The sequence below is a fragment of the Ambystoma mexicanum genome, chromosome 12 (genome assembly GCF_040938575.1).
Source record: "Ambystoma mexicanum isolate Mex_15411 chromosome 12, UKY_AmexF1_1, whole genome shotgun sequence".
Lineage (NCBI taxonomy): Eukaryota > Metazoa > Chordata > Amphibia > Caudata > Ambystomatidae > Ambystoma > Ambystoma mexicanum.
Genome location: NC_090936.1, coordinates 634,598,373 through 634,617,954, shown reverse-complemented (window position 1 = coordinate 634,617,954; position 19,582 = coordinate 634,598,373). Strand labels below are relative to the sequence as shown.

The following is a 19,582-nucleotide window of genomic DNA, read 5'->3' as shown; positions in this document are numbered from 1 at the left end:
GCCTGTGTGTGTTAGCATATCCCCATTGAAAAACCCCTCCTTTGACTTATGTTAATCCATAGTATTTTTGTAAGTAAACCAATTAATTCCCCCATTGAATTTCACAGGATTGGGATTGTTGGCATTCAAAACCAACAATTGTTTTCCCATTGTTGTAGTTAATTGTTATAGTCATTAAAGTGTTGCCCAAAAGAATGAATCCCCTTGTGAGCTGAAACCCGAATGTGTCCCTGCATCTAAATTATTCCCTGTTAAGCAATTTTTTATTTACCAGTGTCATTCCTATTTGCATCTGTCCTATTAAACCCAAACCATTGTTCCCATTGGGAGTAATCTCTTTGCCCAAAGCCTACCTGTTAGTTGCCCCTGTCATTTTCGCTGAAGACTGTGGTTTCTATGTGCCTGTCTCATTGTTGAAAGCGTGCCTGGCATTTTCAGCCCCAGTAAAATTAGTGTGATTTGCATTTTCATTTTTCTGAAAATGTCGCTTCACCTTTGAAAAAACATTTTTCTTAGAGTATTCCCCTTCCCCTATCATATTCTGAGCAGAGATTTTGAATTGCATTTCCTTTGTTTTTCACGGCTGAGAGCTTGACTGAAATTTCCAGCTCCAGCAAAAATTAAGGTGATTTCCATTTTAATTCTTTGAGAAATGTCACTTCCCCTGTCTAAACCCGTTTATCATACCTAATATATCTTCCCCTGTACCCTGATCACAGATTTTAACTTGCGTTCCCTTTTATTTTTATTTTATTTTTACTTTTTCATGTTTTGCCTATATTAAAATCGAATTTTCTATGTGTACTAGTTAGTCTGTTTTGAAGCCCTATTTGTCTTCTAGTGCAAGCAGCCCCAACTTCCCTTGTGTGCTGCCACATAGCAGTAGCATAAAATCATTGAAAACCAATTTGACCTTTGTACTCCAAAACGAAATTTCCCCCTCTTTACTGGTTCCCCATCTTGTGTCTGTGGGCACCACCCCAAAACGTATCTGTTCATTGTATTCTTACCCCTGCCACTGCCATCATTCAAAGGGATTTAATCCAATTGTTGTTTAGGGGTGGAGCATCACGGGAGGAGTGCTTAACCTTCCTGCAATCATTTGAGTGAAATTGTTTTGTACTGGTTTTCATAAAACAATATAGGAGTGGCATCACAGTATCTCTTAATCTGGTTACTTTTCAGAAGTATATGCATTTGTGTTGCCACAACATCAGTGGCTGCTGTCATCTATTTGTTCTGATTTGATATTAAAATAATACATTAATAAAGTATTCATTGACAACACACAAGCCTGGTTCCTGGTCTATCGTGACAAGGGGTGTCGGTGGAGGTTGGGTGCGAGACGGGTTGAAGGCCTACTCAAAGGAATCCATAGTATACTAAAAATAAAAAGCGGTTTATTGTGCACCACATTCATTGTAGGGGAAGGAGTTCCCGGGCTTGTGTGTGCCATGTAATAAACCATGACACAACACAACAATAAAGCTATCCATCTCTCCATACTAACTTACACCCCCCTCACACTCTTCCTCGCTTTCAGATCCACCAGAGCATCTGGAGACCATGAAAACGATAGAGGTAAATCCGGTAATATAACATAACACAGACTCTCACCATCCATTCAAATATCCTTCGCCAAACACAAACACCATCCACCCATTCATCTACCACCCATCGCTCCCACCCACATGTTATCTCACCCATCCACCCATACACAATCTCACCCATCCACTCACAATCAATCTCACCTATCCACTCACACAAACCAACACCCCATCTGTCCAACCACACACAAGGACACCCATCCATATACCCACAGTGCCACTCATTCACCTGCACAATTTCAACCATCCTCCCACCCACACACAATGTCACACATCCACAGAAATCGAACCCATCAATGCACATTCCCACCCATCGACCCATAAAGAATGTCACAATACCACCGGCCCACCCACACACATTCTGACCCACACACCCACCTACACAAAGTGCCATCATTCTATCCACCCACAAACATTCTGACTCATCCATTCACACTCACATGATTGCATCCATCAACAAGTACTCCCATCAGTACAGTTTCCCATTCATCCACCCACACAGAATGTCACATGTCCCCCAAAGCACAGTCTTATCCATCTGCCCACACAGAATTCGTCCACATATCTACCTACAAAAAATCTTGCCTATTCGTTCATCCATCCACACACAATCACATCTATCAGTACACAATCTCAGCCACCCACCCATAGTGTCCCCTATCCTCACATGTATAAGGTTATGCATCTGCCCACACATAGCCTCACTCATCTATCCAACCGCATTCTCACCACCCATTCTCCCACGCACACACACACACTCCCCATATCCACACAATCACCCATCCAGCCACACACATCCCCACACATGTATATACAAAGGTTTCACCTGCAAAAAAAAGGCTGACCTATTAGCTTTACCAATGATTGCCTAACTGTACCAGTGTATAACCGAGCCTTTGTTTGAGGAGCCATTGGAAGTCGGTTTCCTTAGTTGCATTAGGCCACTGTATAATCCTCAGGTAGTATGCTTTGTTTCACGTGCCACCGACAGCTTTAACATTGTGATCCGTCATTTATTGTGAGATTAACTTTGCATTTCTCAACACCAGGCAGGAACAGGGCCAAGCAGGTACTTTCCCGGCCCTCCTGCCCTCTAACGTGAGCGCTAATCTTAAAGGGATTGTGCCGAGAGGAACACGTCTTGTACACAATTATTGCTTCCCTGGCGCCAGGTGGAGGGAGCTCTTCTGACTTCACCCAGAAGAATAATATCCAGAGGCAGCTCTCCTTGTAAATCACTGGAGTGAGTATGCACTGTTTCATAGAAACAGCTGAGTGAGTAGGCAGCGTTTCATAAAAACAGCTTTGTGAGTGTGCTCCCTTTCATAGAAACAGCTGCGTGTGCACTCTTTCATAGAAACATCTGAGTGAGTGTGCACCCTTTCATAGAAACATCTGAGTGAGTGTGCACTCTTTCATAGAAACAGCTGAGTGAGTATGCACACTTTCATAGAAACAATCGAGTATACACTTTTTCATAGAAACAGCTAAGTATGCACTCTTTCATAGAATCACACGAGTGAGTATGCATTCTTTTATAGATAAAGCTATGTCAGTGTGCACTTTTTCCTAGAAACAGCTCAGGGAGTATGTGCTCTTTCATAGAAACAGCTCAGTGAGTATGCACTCTTTCATAGAAACAGCGAGTATGCACTCCTTCATAGAATCACACGAGTGAGTATGCACTCTCTCATAGAAACAGCTGAGTGAGTATGCACTCTTTCATAGAAACATCTGTGTATGCACTCTTTCATAGAATCACACGAGTATTCACTTTTTCATAGAAATAGCTGTGTGAGTATGCACTATTTAATAGAAACAGCTGTGTATGCACTCTTTCATAGAATCACACGAGTATTCACTTTTTCATAGAAATAGCTGTGTGAGTATGCACTATTTAATAGAAACAGCTGTGTATGCACTCTTTCATAGAATCACACGAGTATTCACTTTTTCATAGAAATAGCTGTGTGAGTATGCACTCTTTAATAGAAACAGCTGTGTATGCACTCTTTCATAGAATCACACGAGTATTCACTTTTTCATAGAAATAGCTGTGTGAGTATGCACTCTTTAATAGAAACAGCTGGGTATGCACTCTTTCATAGAATCACACGAGTGAGTATGCACTCTTTCATAGAAACAGCGTGGGAGCCTGGGAACAAATACAACATATCAATAGATTTAAAAACTCGTCTGCGTACCGATTTAAAGAAGAGGTATCGGTTTTAGCTGACCCATTTGCAAATCACCTTAGAACAATTGTATGGTCGCTCTGTCACAAGAAATGTAATTAACTGAGCAGCCAGGGAGCAGTACTATAGCTCAGTGGGTCATTGCGCCTGATTTAGAGAGCTGTGTTCAACGAAGATGCAATTCGCAGCTTAAAAGGGGCTGATCAGACCTTCTAGTGTGCATGAAGTAAGTGCCTTTGCCCAGGGTAACACACAAACTGGTATTGGTGGGCACTGAACGGCTAGCTAGTAAACATCACTTTATTTTAAAAAAAAATATGATTAGTGAAAACATTGTGCCATCATTTGCTTACACACAGTGTTGAGAAGGGGGGGGGTTGTTATGGGGTGTAGTGCTTGTTCTGCTGCTCACCCCATAATTTGGGATGGAGTGCTTAGAAAACAGTTCGAGGCGCTGTGGCACAGGATGTTTCACAACCGAAAGTTCTAGTTGGTCGGGGAAAGTTTCCTTTTAGGAGCCATAAATGCTTGTGTTGTGCTCTGCCTGGTGGATCAATTCACGCTCTTGTATCTCACTCATAAACCAGGTGCCCACGGTCCCTCAATGATTTGAGTGCCGCCCAGGCTAGGCGGCTCACTCACTCCTACTCATCATGACTGAAGAGCCTCAGCTATCTCAGAAGGCTGCGGGTACTAGACCAATTAAGATTGATGTTTAACTCAGCCCGCGAGCGCACTTTGCACAACGGTTAAAGGTGATTGTTTGGCGAAACATTAATTCCAGCTCTCTATTTAAGGGACACCTGAACTTTTGGACCAGATCCGCTCGGAGAGGCTGCCACCTGCACGCGCCGGGATGGACGTCCTCGGCCTGCTCTGGATGTACCGCAGGCTCGTCATTATCTTCCTGAGCCCTTGCGTCCTGCTCCCGCTGCCGCTCATCGTCACGACCAAAGTAAGTGCGCCTCCCTATGTCTGCCCTGTGAACTTTAACGGCGCTCTTCTGGCTCTGAGACATTATAATTGGTTTTGTATAACGCGCTTCATATAGAAGAAGTTTCCAGGCGCGACCTGAGACTCGAACCTGTGTTGCTCTGCGTCGCCTTTGAACACGTTTGTCACTGAGCTATACTACGCAATGCTTAATCGTCTCTCTGGCGTATTTGTGTATGCCTTTGTCATCTGCGTGGTTTTACTTAGCAGGCGGCCTCCTCTAGTCACACTGTTATGTTAAGGCAAATCTTCTTATACTGCGCCATGTTGCCACCTGTTGTGAAAAGGTTTGATCCAAACTCCCTGGTCCCCCTCTATTTTCTTCAAAGAAGGAGGTGCACTTACCTCTTGCCAGGTAATGTTGGTGCTTGGTCTGTAATTTGGAGCAGAGAGGGCTCGTTGTGCTTTGGAACCACCGCGGAGACCTTTGCAGTACCTGCAAGACATAGGGTGGACTCTCGCAGGGACGACAGGAATTTCTTAATTTAATGAGGTTTTAAAGCTCGCATACGGAAAAGTCTGCTCCAGAGCGGCTTTAATAATTAAAAGGTATCGTTGCGTCTGAAAATAATCGCCATCATTCAAGGGCATGGACGCAAGTCAGTGTGTGGTGTGATGTTAGCTATAGAAAACGCCGGTGTTATTTTGTGCTGACCGTTGACAGCCTGGAGTCTTTGCTTCCTACTGTAGCCTCATGTCAATGTCTGACTCTGATTCATCTGTTGGATGGGAGAGTCCTCCAGGCCCCCAGAGTGGGGGGTAAGCAGCCCATGCACCTGTGTTTCATTGTGACCTCGCACCAACTACCCCCACCCCCCAGACTCCAAGAGGACTACGTTAAGTTCAGGAAAGCCTTAAAAGTGAATTCTTCAAAGACCCCGAAGGACCAATGTCTGGCTCCACCCTCCACTACACCCATTACTGATTGGTGTCCCATTCATGCTGACCAAATACACGTACTCCAAAAATACCGCGTGAAATCAAGACATGTCACCACCATAAGTGGTGGCGTCACTAGGATATTAGAGAGTGTGGGGTGCAAACCAGGGGCCACAAATACAACAAGATGGGGCGGGGTGGTGACGCATCAAATAAGGGCCAACAGGCCAAACTGGCTTAAGTATACTTTTATTTTTACCAAGCTGGTTAAAAAAAGTTAATATACATTCTACCTAGTTAACTCATGTTCAACAGTTGCAAAAATCCCGTTGCACTCAGCAAGAGACTGCATTCACCATAGCAGACAGGGCCGGCCCTAGGATTTGAGGGCGTCTGGGCGGCAAAAGGCATGTGGGGCCCAGCTTTATTTGCATAAATAGATAACTGTTGAACCCATATGCAGCAGACTTACAATTGTTGCTATGTGGTATGTGCGTCATGGATAACGGCCCTTGCCCTCCCCAAGAAATATTACACCACAACAATTTTGGTCAAGTGTTGGCAATAAAAGGCTTTTATTGATACCGATATGGTTATGGGAACATAAACAATACTCGTATATCAACACAGTATTATCCTTTTGGGCACCGGGTCCAGAGGTAACCCCCTCTGGCCCGTGCCGCCTTTCTTGTCCCACGACTTGTTGTGGTCACTGTACGGCCGTACGGTGTCCTGAGTTTCTTTCCATTGTTCTTCTCCCCTTTTTCTAGGGTGGGGGGGTTTCTGTGGAAAAGAAAAAGAGCAGGAAGATGCTGAGTACACAACAAACTTCCCTCTACTGTTTGGGTTCCCGTGCAGGGTCGACAAACCGTTTGTGTTTTTTGTAGCTGCAAGCAGCTCATTATATAGGACCAGGGAGCCCCTGGGTCTTTCTAGTATGTGTGTATGGGGGGCTGTGCACCAACCCTCCAGGCCAGCCAGCAGCTGACACATTGGGCCCCCTCAGCCCCGGGGGGGGAGGGGGCATCCTTTTGTACTTCCCTGCCTGGGTACCTTGGTCTCCTGGGTGCAATGCACCCATATATTCTCGTGGAAGGGTAAGGTATTTTTATTATCTCACCCTTCCTGCCCTTTGATGCGCCAGACCGTGCGATCTCCCTTATCTGTGGGGAGGACAGGGGCCCTGACCCTGGAGGAGGGCTGCTGCCCCACTCCTGATCCCGCTGCCATGTAACAACAGTTACCTGGCCTCGCCTGGGGCGGCCCTGCGGTATTGCCCATAACTGTTGAATCTATATGCAGAAGACTTACAATTGTTATGTGGTGTGTGCGTCATGTCTAACGGCCCTTGCCCTCCCCAAGAAATATTACACAACAACAATTTTGGTCAAGTGTTGGCAATAAAAGGCCATAGGTTTTTATTGATACAGAAATGGTTATGGGAACATAAACAATACTCGTATATCAACACAATATTATCCTTTTGGGCACCGGGTCCAGAGGTAACCCCCTCTGGCCCGTGCCACCACACAAAGGCAGGTTCTGGGCTGTCCGTGTTCCCCCAAAAGTCCGGTTATTTGCAGCCCCTGGTAGCTAAGATGTAGGAGATTTCTCCATGCCATGTTCAGATAGATGGGTGCCGTCCTTGTGAAAAAGGTTGGGGTCCCCTAATGTTATGGACGGGTGTTTTATAAACCCCAGGCCCCTGGCTAGGCAGAATTTCTCTAGCTCTCTGTTTAATTTCCTTCTGGAAATGTCCACTGCTTTGTAACAGGAAGCTCCCTGCCATAATCTTCTAGGCAGGATTGCTGAGAAATAGATTTCTGTGTCCCTCCAATTGCGAGAAATGCCTGATAATGAGGTGCACATTTCTTCGTATACATTTTTTCTTCCTATGGACACCAGATCATTGCCCTCTAAGTGCAATATCAGGAATTGCGGCGGGCCTCTGTATGCAACCATATCCGCTAGTTTGTCATGGATGTCTGCCCAAAGGAGGCTACTAGGATGCAATGGCGTTTCTAAAGGTGCACCCTCCTTGGTTTCTTCAGCCCATCGCCCTGTCCTGAACACGAACGAGTGACCGACTATCCACGCTGATCGTAGTGGGGTCTTCCATACATCCGGTGTCTCTGAGGGTTGGCAGGGAAGAAAGAGGAGGGGAACTATATTAGCTCTGGTATGATGTAGCTTTTGTAACAATCTGACTTCCAACCCCCTGTGCTCTTAAGTTGCTGGGTACTCAGCCCTCCCTGCTGTGCAGAGGTTGTGGCCCGATCCTAAAAGAGTGGGTGCCAAAGTCCTTTGGATCCCATCCTGCATTGCTGATTGCTTTTGTCAGCACCCCTTTAAATTGATAGCGGTTTAGCGCTGAGGAGTCTGTGAATTAAAAATCTCCCCCCTACTTTGGGCCTTTGAGCGTAATAGAGATTAGTGATGCATACCGGACAGTTGGGTGCATCGTCAATGCAGCAAATGTTAATCGTTCTTTTGGCCCCAGTTTTTGACTGTTGTATCTCTATGCTGACGCTGTCCTGTCTGACCCTGGTCTCCATGATGCCCAAGCCATTGTTGGCCTTAGTGCTGGAAGCAATGAGCTCTCCTATTCGAAAAGCCCCAAAATATGCAAGAAAAAATGTGGTTTTAAAAAACAAAGTCTCATAGGGATGAAAGCATATGCTGTCTAGTAGGTTAGTTATTCTGACTAGTTTGTCAAAATCTAATGGGCAGCGGGTGTCTACCTGGGATCCCTCCATTTTACCCCAGCCTTTCATTGCGTATGAAATTAAAACGCTTTGGGTGGGATCTGAGTCACCCCGTAGCTTCGAGAAATAAGATATCGCTACCAGGTGTCTTTTGGCCCAATCTTTTTTAAACCCCGGATTGTGTGCCCACTTGAAAAAGATTTCTATATCTTTTATTGTTATTAATGCTACATGATTCAGACCCGTTGCTCTAAAAACTGTTTTCAAGCACTTACTGTAGTGTGCTGTGGTGGTGCTTGCCAGCGCCTTTTCTGCCATCTCTGCTAAGAACCCAGTGGCATGGTTCTTGTTTACTGTTGGCAGCAAACTGCTGGCACCCGTTTTTGAGGTGCCTGGTCTTTGTTGTGCATCCTGGCCTTGGCTCTCAGGCGATGGCGTTGTTGCAAATCCTTTCAGTTTCCCATCATAGACCAACCGTCCGCCGGTATTACCGTCATCTGTTCCTGGGCGTGTGGTGCTAGCTCCCGGAATCTTGTCCACTGAAAGCGAGATAAAGTGTCTGCAATGTTATTATCTGCTCCAGTGATATGTTTGGCTTTGACAACAATGCTTCTTTGCAGTGTGACTGCTGTAATGGCTCGTAGGACTTTAAGCACTAACTGGCATTTTGTAATTCTTCTGTTCAAGATACCCACTACCGCCATGTTGTCACACCAAACCAAAAGTTCGGTGTTAGCTAGCTGCCTGCCCCAAATGCGTGTGGTTAGCCAGATGGGAAATATTTCTAGCAGGGTGATGTTCTTTGTCCACCCTGCTGTTTGCCATGACTTGGGCCACTGCCCAGCTACCCATTCTGTGTCTAATATAGCCCCAGAACCCTTGCTCCCGGCTGCATCTGTGAAGAGGACCCTTTTTGCACCATGTGTTCAATGGCGTGCGCCAAAGTGTGGTCCCGTTGATGTTTTTTACGAAATTCATCCATACTTTTAGGTCCTCTTTCACTTCTCTGCCCAGCCGGATGTGTAGGTGGGGTTTGGTGCCTGTCTTGGTCTTCAATTCCAGGCTTCTGGAAAATACCTTCCCTTGTGGGATGATTCTGGCTACGAAATTGAGACTGCCCGCCAGTGAATGAATTTCTCTTACTTTGCCTTTGTTTTTGGTGCTTAATTCTTGGATTTTCCACATGAGTTCTGCTACTTTGCTTTGTGGGATTCTGCATACCCCTTCTGTAGAGTCTATCTCTATTCCCAGAAAGATAATGCTTGTGGATGGCTTGGTTGTCTTCTCTGGTGCCAAAGGGATGCCCCATTGGGCAGCCATCCCTTCTAACTCTGCCAGCGCCCTCTTGCATTCTCCTGAATCTGCTGGTCCTATTACCATGAAGTCGTCAATGTAATGGACTACCCTTGTTTCTTAAATGCCCATTGAAAAAATGAGCTGAACTGCTCAAATAGGGCGCAAGACACTGCGCACCCCATGGGGAGGCATCTGTCGACATAACATTTATTTTTGAAGGTAAACCCTAGCCATTGCTGTGAATCTGGGTGGACTGGTAGGTGCCTGAAAGCGGATTCAATGTCCAGTTTGGCCATAAGGGCATTCCTACCACATTCCTGTATAAGTCTCACTGCTTCTTGGAAATGTGTGTAGGAAACTGCAGATTCAGTGTGTGGGATGCCGTTGTTCAGTGATTGGCCTTTTGGGTAGGACAGGTGGTGAATTAACCTCATTTTACCAGGTTCTTTTTGGGAACCAGGACTAGGGGTGATACTAGGTATTCAGAAAGAGGCATGGAGTCCGATGGCCCTGCAATCCTGCCCAGGCGTAACTCTTTCTCTATTTTGTATTCCACCATTTCTGGGTTTTCCCTGGCCGACTTCAGGTTTTTTGGGATATTGTGGGACCCTGTTCCCCTGAAAGGAATGACAAAACCCCATTTGAAACCTTGCTGGATGGCCATGCTGGTTTCTCTGTCTGGATAGCTCATCAATGCATTGCTGAAATTGTTTGGGTTGATGGGAGTTCTGCCTGGTTCTACAACTGGATGGACAATGTTATTGCCAATCAGCTGTATTTTTGTATGGTAGTCTCTTGTTGGCTGGACTGGGCTGTTGCTAATCTTTCGCATTTTTGGGTGGTAGTCTGGTGCAATTAACAGCTGGGTTTCCACCGTTGCAGTTTGTGCAGGTGTGCTTATACCAACAATCCTTCCCCCAAGTGCATAGGTTTTTCCCAAAGTTTCTGCATGGAATATTGGCTTTGTAAGCGTGTTAATTTTTGTTCTGTCTGTGGGCATTCGACTTTGCCGCCCATGGCTGGTTTCTCTGAAAGGGCTGCTCCCTTTCTTATATTTGTCATTGTCAGCACTTATGTGCCCTTGTGAATTTCTATTAGTTTTGGTTGTTGCTTGGGCAGCCTCCTCCTCAGATGGAGGCTCAGCGTTTAATATATATAAATCATTCTGCACCTCATCCCATTCTATGGCTGGCCTCTCTGACATACTCTGTCTGAATCTAATATCATATGCCAACCAGCTTTTCCCCTTTTGCGCAATTTTGACTTCTTTGACCTTGTCCATGTAAACCCATAGTTTCGCACTATCACTGGGGAATTTTTCTAGGTATATTGAGAATTTCTGTGTGGAAAGATTTCAACTTAAGGTTCAGTTGGGCACTGCTGATCATCAGCATTTCAGATGCACTGTGGCTGTTTGTTTCTACATGCCCTGGTGTGCTTGCAGTGGGGGCTGCCCATGCCTTTAGTGCACCTTCCTGGTCTGGTACTGCTGTTGCCGCCATGGGTGCTTGTGGACCTATGGCTGCTGGCGTCCGTGTGGCTGTCATTATGTGGGTCAGAGCTGTTAGACGCTGAGTACACATTGAACTTCCCTCTACTGTTTGGGTCCCCGTGCAGGGTCGACAAACAGTTTGTGTTTTTTGTAGCTGCAAGCAGCTGATTATTTAGGACCCAGGGAGCCCCTGGGTCTTTGTAGTATGTGTGTATGGGGGGCTGTGCACCAACCCCCCAGGCCAGCCTGCAGCTGACACATTGGTCCCCCTCTCTCCCCAGGGGGGGCCTCCCTTTGTACTTCCCTGCCTGGTTACCTTGGTCTCCTGGGTTCAATGTACCCATATATTCTCGTGGAAGCACCCTTCCTGCGCTTTGGTGTGCCAGACCCTGCGGTCTCCCTTATCTGTGGGGACGAGAGGGGCGCAGACCCCGGAGGAGGGCTGCTGCCCCTCTCCTGACCCTGCTGCCATGTAACAACAGTTACCTGAAAGAAACTTTGAGATTCTGTATATGAATGGTCACTATTAATATTTACCTAGGTGGAAATATCTAGAGTGAGATTTTTTTGGAAGTAACAGACAGTGTGAGCTGAATACCTTTAATAGACTTTACATTTTGGCAGATAAGGCATAGTGAGCTAAAAGGATGTGACCGGGAGCACACACTTTGGATAAGTGGAGGAGCCAGGATTTGAGCCCAGTCTGTAATTCAGAAAACTTGAACACATGTCTTCCCAGATATAATTGGTAGAAATAGTGTATGTAAAAGGTCTTTTGAAAATTGTGTTTGACAACACCATCTGGCTGCGGAAGGCGTTGCAAAAATATGATGATTGTATTTTGCTAATTGAAATTAACTGCTGTTATTTCAGGCATTTCCCAATTGTTTTTATTTTTATTGTGTATATATTTGGCCATATTATCCAAACTAGCAATATGCTTTTATTTCAGAAGCTACAGATAAGGATTATTTTGACTGTCCAAAGAAATAAACTCCAACCAGGTTCCAAGGACGTCATGTAATGTCAGGGATTGGTCTGGGGCAGTTTGGACTGGTTGTGTCTACTGCAGGATTGCCTTATTGTGTGACAGAGCCCATTTTCATGGGTGGCAGGGAAGTGAGCATTTTCCAGGTCTTCAAATGTTAGCACAATTAACTGGGCTCAAAGCCTAAAAACAAAACATGAGGGCATGTGGGGAGGGCTTAATAATATATGCATAGGCCTGAGTGCATGGGGCAGAAGGCATAGGTGGACCTGTTCTCCATGCCCTGCTCATCTACATCACTGGTTGCGGCAGTGTGCCTTTCTCCTCTCCTGCTGAGTTCAGGGGGGCTGACGGGTTAGCATGCATCTTGCAAAATTAGAAACTGCTGCTCACTTCAAAATTTGAAAGGCGCGTCATTAACTAACCACCTGGCCTTTGATTGGAGGGAATAGGCAGGCCAAATCTGCTTTGCGGGTGTGGGAGTAGCAGGGGATCCGATAGCAGAATACTGCAGAGACAACTCAGCAGGTTAGGAGACTGTTTCTGTGATGTTATATGTTTAGACCCCCCTGTAAATCTTGAAATACTTTTTTCTATTCCTGCTCAAAATCTTCTGTAAAAAGTGTTGTTTCGACCTGGGATTGGGCACAGCTCCCTCGCGTCACTCACTGTGGCAATCTATGCCCTCGTAGCAAAATTCAAGGTGTGGGAATCTATGCCGCTGCAGCAAAAATCAAAAGCTGCCACCCATTAATATATGCACAGTAAGTGAACATACCTTAAAGTGAAATATAAACATTTAGTTAAATTGACCTTCCTTTAAAAGAAAGTGCACACGACAAATGTGCATTTCCCTTTCATAAGAAAGGATCAACCCTGGAAAAATAACCTGAGAGAGGAGAATTTCCAATAACTATGCTGGAAAATTATAAAAGGTGCCCACCTTTCAAACCCAACAATTTATAACGAAATATTCCAAGGATAACAAAATCCAAACAGGAGACATGTGCTTTGATAACACTTTTATGTGTTCTTGTCTGTTAGCGTCTGCACTGGAAACATGACAACCTGGGGTGAAATCCTAGTAGCTGAACACTTAAGCGAGCAAACCTTTTTTTTAATGCTGGCCTCAAAAACACCTAACAGGGATTGGCCTGCTCCTTGAAAAAATTGGGCGGACGCTGTCCACCCACATGTATCCTCGACCTGTGCCCTGAAAATCAGCACAGGGCCAGAACCGGAGAAAATAACTCCTCCAGTATCCAGGTTTGTAACCTCTCTTACCACATCCTGGGCAAATAGTCATGACTCACTTGCTCTCTCATCCTTTTCACTTTCACCCCCACATTTGGCTTTCAACAATACTCTGTTTCATTAAAAGGACTTGAAAAGTACACAAACCATAGTAAAGTATTCACACAAATATATAAATCCTTATAGAAATATGCTAGGGAAAAGGTTTACAATTGTGGCATTATTCCCCCCACCTTGAATGGAAGACTACAAATACCAGAATGCAATTCAGCAGAAGGCAAAAGATGGCCTATGGATTTTGAAAATGTACTTTCAAGACTTAAACACTCATAACAAAACATAATGTGGGAAAAGGTTACCTGTTTGTGTTTCAATGTTTAACAAAGGCATGCTTCATATATAATGTGAGAAAAAAGTTACATTCTGCTTAAAAAAAGTTTTCTGGCGTGATAAGTATAAACATGTGAAAATAAGGCAGATACATTATGTTGAATTGTCCTTGAGGAAGGCACAGATGTTAGGCTGCTTTGTGTTTGCTTTCAAAATAAAAATGCCCCTTTGCAGTTCTTAACAAGGAAACGTTAAGAACGTCTTGTCCAAAACAATGGCCTCTTAAATAGGCCATCACTTATAAATCGCTCCCACTTTAAATGCTCTGCTTTATGAAAGAAAGTGATAAGCAGTGCTTACAAGGTCTGGAGCGCCTTGTGGGCCACTGGGGGTGCAGGCATTTGTCTCTCCAGCATCTCAGCAGGAGGTTGAGAGGCGACACGTTGCTTCACCAGGATAAACAGAAAGGGAGCCGAGCCTCTTAGATGGAGGTAGGACAGCCGCTTAAAAAACATATATTCCTTTCCATGCTGCAAGCAGGCAGCTGGTGCCTGCGGTGGCCCAATGGCTGCATGGCCTTGGTCTGCCGCACAAACTGCCCATGCTTCGGACTGGCCCTGCAAGCAGACATCACTCCCACCATATCTTCAAATGTGAAGTTATAGGTGGTATGTAGCAGAACAGACATCAATTCCAGCCCAGCTTTCAATAATAGCCAGTCGAAAAGAGTCAGGTTAACAGAAGAGCTATCACCCATACCTCAGTTTCAAATGATAGTCATGGACAGTCTGATTAACAGATGAAATATCACATAAAGGTGCTGATTAGAGGGGGAAAGAAGGTCATTGCTCCATTGGTTCTTTAGCAATGGTTGCAGGAATCTCACTTTGCCCCCCGGAGAATTGTTTATCATTTTCTGTTTCTGGTAGTCTAGCAGCATAATAGCGCTTATCATGCTTGCTTCATCAAAGATGCCCAATACAAAATGTCATGCCACAGTAAGATGTGGCTAGGCCAGCTGCGCCAAGATGCTGGTCTAACTACATAATTATCATGCTTGCTTTATCATAGATGTCCAGTAAAAATGCCATGCATGCCCTCTGAGACATCCAGCACCTCGCACACACACACTACGATTATGTGCGCATGCGAGGCGCTGGGGGGCCCAAGGGGCAGGCATGGTCTTTTTTTTACTAGACATCCATCATAGATGCCCATTAAAAAAAATACCATGCCTGCCCACAGTCCACACCTCCAACACCTTGCACGAGGAGATGATTTCAGCTGGTGGGCATCGGGTGTTGTGCAACAACCCTTCTCCTGTCAAAATCAGCTCCATGGCCCAGTACAAACAAACATTCACACAACCTTCACATGCAGCAAGCACACTCACACCAATCATCATACATTCACTAATTTCACACAACACAAGCATACACACATACACATATTTAAATTAATGTACCTTCTGCCCCAGTCTTGATGTTTTCTCCCAGCGCTGCAGCTCCTGCGTAGCATGAACTTGACTTGTGTACATGCGCGCAAAAGACAAGTCGCTGATGGTGAAGTTCCCTGCTTCCTTTGGATGTGCGTGGAGGTGCAGGAGTGCCTCCCTCCAACATACACGCATGCAGTTCCCTAGCCAACATCCCCAATGGGCCATGCAAGGATGGGGATGCTAAACACCCTTGGGTATTACATGGCGCATTGGATATGTGAGGCTGAGGAACAGGACTGTCAAACGGAAACAGCGTTTCCCTTTGACAGTACAAGCCAAAAAGCAGCCAGGGTAGTGCTTAGTGCTTACACTGGCTGGCTCCTCGACTCCTCCATAATGAGTGAGGGTGCCCATGGGCCAGCGCTGCCTCATCCATTATGGAGAAGTCGCCACTGGTACACCATCAAAGAATATATGCACAAGTTCAGAGTGGCTGGCGATGAAATAATGTTGACTTTGAAGTCATGAACACAAACTGCACTGTTGAGAATGCAGATATTGTGAACACTATAAGGGAACCATAGATATGCCCTACAGTAGAAGGCTTCCAGGGTGGCTCAGCAGGTTGAGTGACTGTTGCTAAGATGTTATATATTTAAAACTGGCTGTAAATCATATGACCTTTTCAATTCCTTATAAAAGACAAGTGCTATAAAATGTGTTTATCCAGGGGATAGGTTGGGTACGTAGCTTGCTTATATACAGGGCGAGGTTTGGGACATTTCTGCCTCCATAGTGAAAATCAAAGGTTTGCACCCATGAACCCACAGTTTAATTTCCTAATGACTGATGTAAGCGCAATAGAAGCATTTATTTGTGATCAAGCAGTTTGTCAAAAATATAACAGCTTTAGAAATATATCCTGTGATAAAACACAAAGGAAGGGGCAGACAAATCACAGGGCATTTGTGTGGCAGTCTGAAAACAAAGAAACACATTTTAAAGAAAACTAGGGAATGTATGTATGTATCTATGTATTTATTTTTACAATTATATAGCGCATATCCACAGAGGAACCAGGCAAAAAAGATTTAATCTGGGCACAGATACAATAACAGCACAGAACCAGAAAGCCAGCATTATATACTATTTTAATCAAAAAGATAGGTATTTCGTTTTTTTCTGAAGTCCAGCAGGGACTCAATGTTACAAAGTTCATAGGGTAAGGCATTCCAAGCTCTTGGCCCTCCACAGGGAAAACGTCTATCACCCCATGTCACAGAATTTGAATGAGGAACCACCAGTAACTGTTATCGTGACGACCGAAGACAATGTTCCGGGTGATAGACCGACATTTTTCACACAAGGTACCTCGGGTGGTCCCTTGGATGCACCTAAAAATCAAGCTGAGGGTTTTAACCAACACCCTCTGTTGTATGGCCAACCAATGAAGGTTACTCTGAGATTGAGCAGCGTGGCAATAGAAAAATCAGCCTAACGACTGAATTCTGTGCAACCTGCAGACGTTGAATTTGTTTTTTCTAGACTCCCATTAAAAGGGCATTACAATAGTCGAGACTGGAATTAACCAGGGCATCGACAACCAGGGGACGATCTTTAGGTGAAATCAATTCTAACAAATGTTTTACCAACCTAAGTTGATAATATACAGATTTCACTATGCCATTGACCTGCTAATTACAGCTTAAGTTTGCCTGCCAGATACATCTGAGGTTTTTTACTATTGTAGCAAATGATGTACAAACCTCAAATAACTCTGGACAGGGCAGGTACGTTTGAGTTTTTGCCTGTTTATTTTTTGGAACCAAAAAGAATAAACTCTGTTTTCTTTGGGTTGAGCTTGAGCTTGTTGCCAACCACCCAGCCCTTAAGTTTGATGGCACATGCAAGATGTAAGATTAAGAAGCATGTTTCAGTTTGGAAATGTGAGCTGCACATTTGGAGAACAATAGTGTGCCCAGCATGTAGGAAGCCTATTTTTAACAGTGATGGTCCCTACCCATGTGACATTCATGGCCAATTGATTCCGGTGTTGTCCCTTTCAGGCCAGAAAAAAGAAAGCAGGCTCAGCAAATAGAGCCTGCAAACGCTCAAATTTGGGCTGGGCAAAGGAGCACCTTTAAGGGTCCTGGAAAGTGATATGATATGATATTTTATTTATATCGCGCTCATACACAAGTGTTTCAGAGCGCGACCAGGCAAAGGGAGGGGAACAAGTGAGAACAAAAATAAAACAATGATCTTACTAGGCCTATTGACATTAAGAGCGCGCAAGTGCACAGGAAAGGTAAAAGGCGAAAGTGCATAGAGGGGGGGAGGAATGGAAAGTGCAGAACAGAGGAGAGAACAGAATAAATAACAATAAGTAAAATAAATAAATAAATAAATAAATAAATAAATAAATAAATACAGGTGATAAGCAATGGTAGTGCAGCCAGCAAGTGGCAAAGTGCTAGGTTAGTCAGATAGGGTGTATCTGACAAGTGCAGAAGAAAAGTGGTTGGGGGACTGTATGGGTATAGATACAGACCCCAGTGTAAGGGGTGGCCCAGAGGCAGTGCAGAAGGGTGGCAGGGTGAGCAGATGCCTAGGCCCGAAGGACAACGGGTGGCCAGGTGCAAGGTGCCATGAGATCAAGGCAGTTCAGCAGGGGAGAAGAGGGGCAAAGGCAGAAGCGAAGAGGAAGGTCTTGAGCTGCATCTGGAACCGGAGATGATTCTCCTCAAGTTTCAAGATGGCAGGGAGGCTGTTCCAAAGGGAGGAACCAGCCGAAGACAAAGATCTGCCCCAGCTTGTTTCTTTGAAAAACGACTGACCCTGAGGGAGTTTGAGGTAGAGGAGGTAAGGGCTCGAGAGGGGAGGTATTAACGGAGGGATAGTTGAAGGTATTTTGGACCCAGGCCCCAGAAAGCCTCGTGGACAATGCAGAGGGTATTAAATGTAATCCTTGCATCCACAGGGAGCCAGTGGAGGGATTTCACAGCTGGAGAGATATGATCCCAGCGCCTGAAGCCAAGGACAAGTCTTGCAGTCCTGTTCTGGATTAGTTGTAAAGGGCAGAGAGTGGAGGCAGATAGATTAAGAAAGAGGCTGTTACAATAGTCCAACCTAGAGAGACCCAGACCTTGGGAGACAGTGCGCTTCTGGGGGAAGGAGAGGAAGCGCAGAGTACCTTTAAGAAGATGAAGTAAGAAGTTAGACTTTTTAGAGACGTCAGAGATGTTTGCGGAGAAGGAAAGTGTGGAATTAAAGATGACCCCAAGGTTCTTAGCCTTGCAGGTAGGGATAGGAGGAGGGCCAAGGGAGGCCAGCCATAGAGTGAGGGGAAAGGATGGTGCAGGTGTACCAATGAGGAGGATCTCAGTCTTGTTGGCATTTATACAAAGATCGCTGGCAGCACACCAATTTTGAATGGCGGTTAGGCAATCAGAGATGAGGGAAGGAGAGGAGGAGGCTAAAGGAAGCCTGAAAATGAGTTGGGTGTCATCAGCATAACACTGGAAATTTTAGCAGAAAATGGAAATGCAATAGGCGAGAGTTGCCAGGTATTGGTTGAAAAGCCAGGCAAAGAGGTTAGACCCCTGGGGAACACGACAGGTAGAGAGGGAGATAGAAGATAGGAATGGCCCAAGTTGTACCTGGGAGAATCAGTCAGAGAAGAAAGAGGTCAGCCAGGCCAGAGCTTGACCGGTGATACCCAGGTTGTCACAAAGACGATGGAGCAGTGTGGTATGGTTGACTGTGCCAAAAGCAGAGGAGAGATCAAGTAAGATGAGGACAGAGGGAATGTTAGAGTCAAGGTTAGACAGCAGATCATCATGGATGTTCAGGAGAGCAGTTTCCGTGCTTCTGGCAGCTCTGAAGCCAGATTGGTGGTTGTGGAGAGAGCTAACAGAATCAGAATGAAGGTTAAGCTGAGAGATGGCCAGCTTTTCCAGGATCTTACCCAAAAAAGGGAGTAATGGAAATTGGGCAATAGTTAGCTGGACAAGAAGGATCAGCTGTGGGTTTCTCGAGGAGAGGATGCACAAGGGAGTGCTTCAGAGGGGAAGGGCAAAATGCAGAGGCAAAGGAGAGGTTGCAGAAATCGGCCGGCAAGGGCCGAAGCAAGGGTATCGATGTGGTCCTTAATGGTTTTAGAGGAACAGGGATGGACCTGTTTGGAGGGGGCTTTCATAGATCGGACTTGTCTAGCTACCTCATCGTGGGAGAGAAGAGGAAAGGAGGAGAAAGTGGGAGGGAAAGTAGCTGAAAGAGGGTCATCAAGCAGAGAAGGTGAGGGGAGAGGAGCGGGAGCGGAAGAGAGGGTGGACAGGAGATCCTGGGTTTTAGAGATAAAGTGAGAGGCAAGAGTATTGCAAAGAGCCTGGGAGGCGAGAGGAGG

General features: G+C 45.4%; 1 protein-coding gene across 3 annotated transcripts in view; it reads left to right on the top strand.

Moving 5' to 3' along the window:
* Positions 1 to 4,600: 4,600 nt before the first annotated feature.
* SLC13A1 (solute carrier family 13 member 1) overlaps positions 4,601 to 19,582 on the top strand; it is a 657,301-nt gene continuing 642,319 nt past the window's right edge. For all 3 annotated transcript variants that reach the window (XM_069629100.1, XM_069629099.1, XM_069629101.1), the window contains exon 1: positions 4,601 to 4,757. In XM_069629100.1, coding sequence (XP_069485201.1) covers positions 4,659 to 4,757 — 99 coding nt within the window. In that variant the 5' untranslated portion in view covers positions 4,601 to 4,658. The remainder of the gene's footprint in view (positions 4,758 to 19,582) is intronic.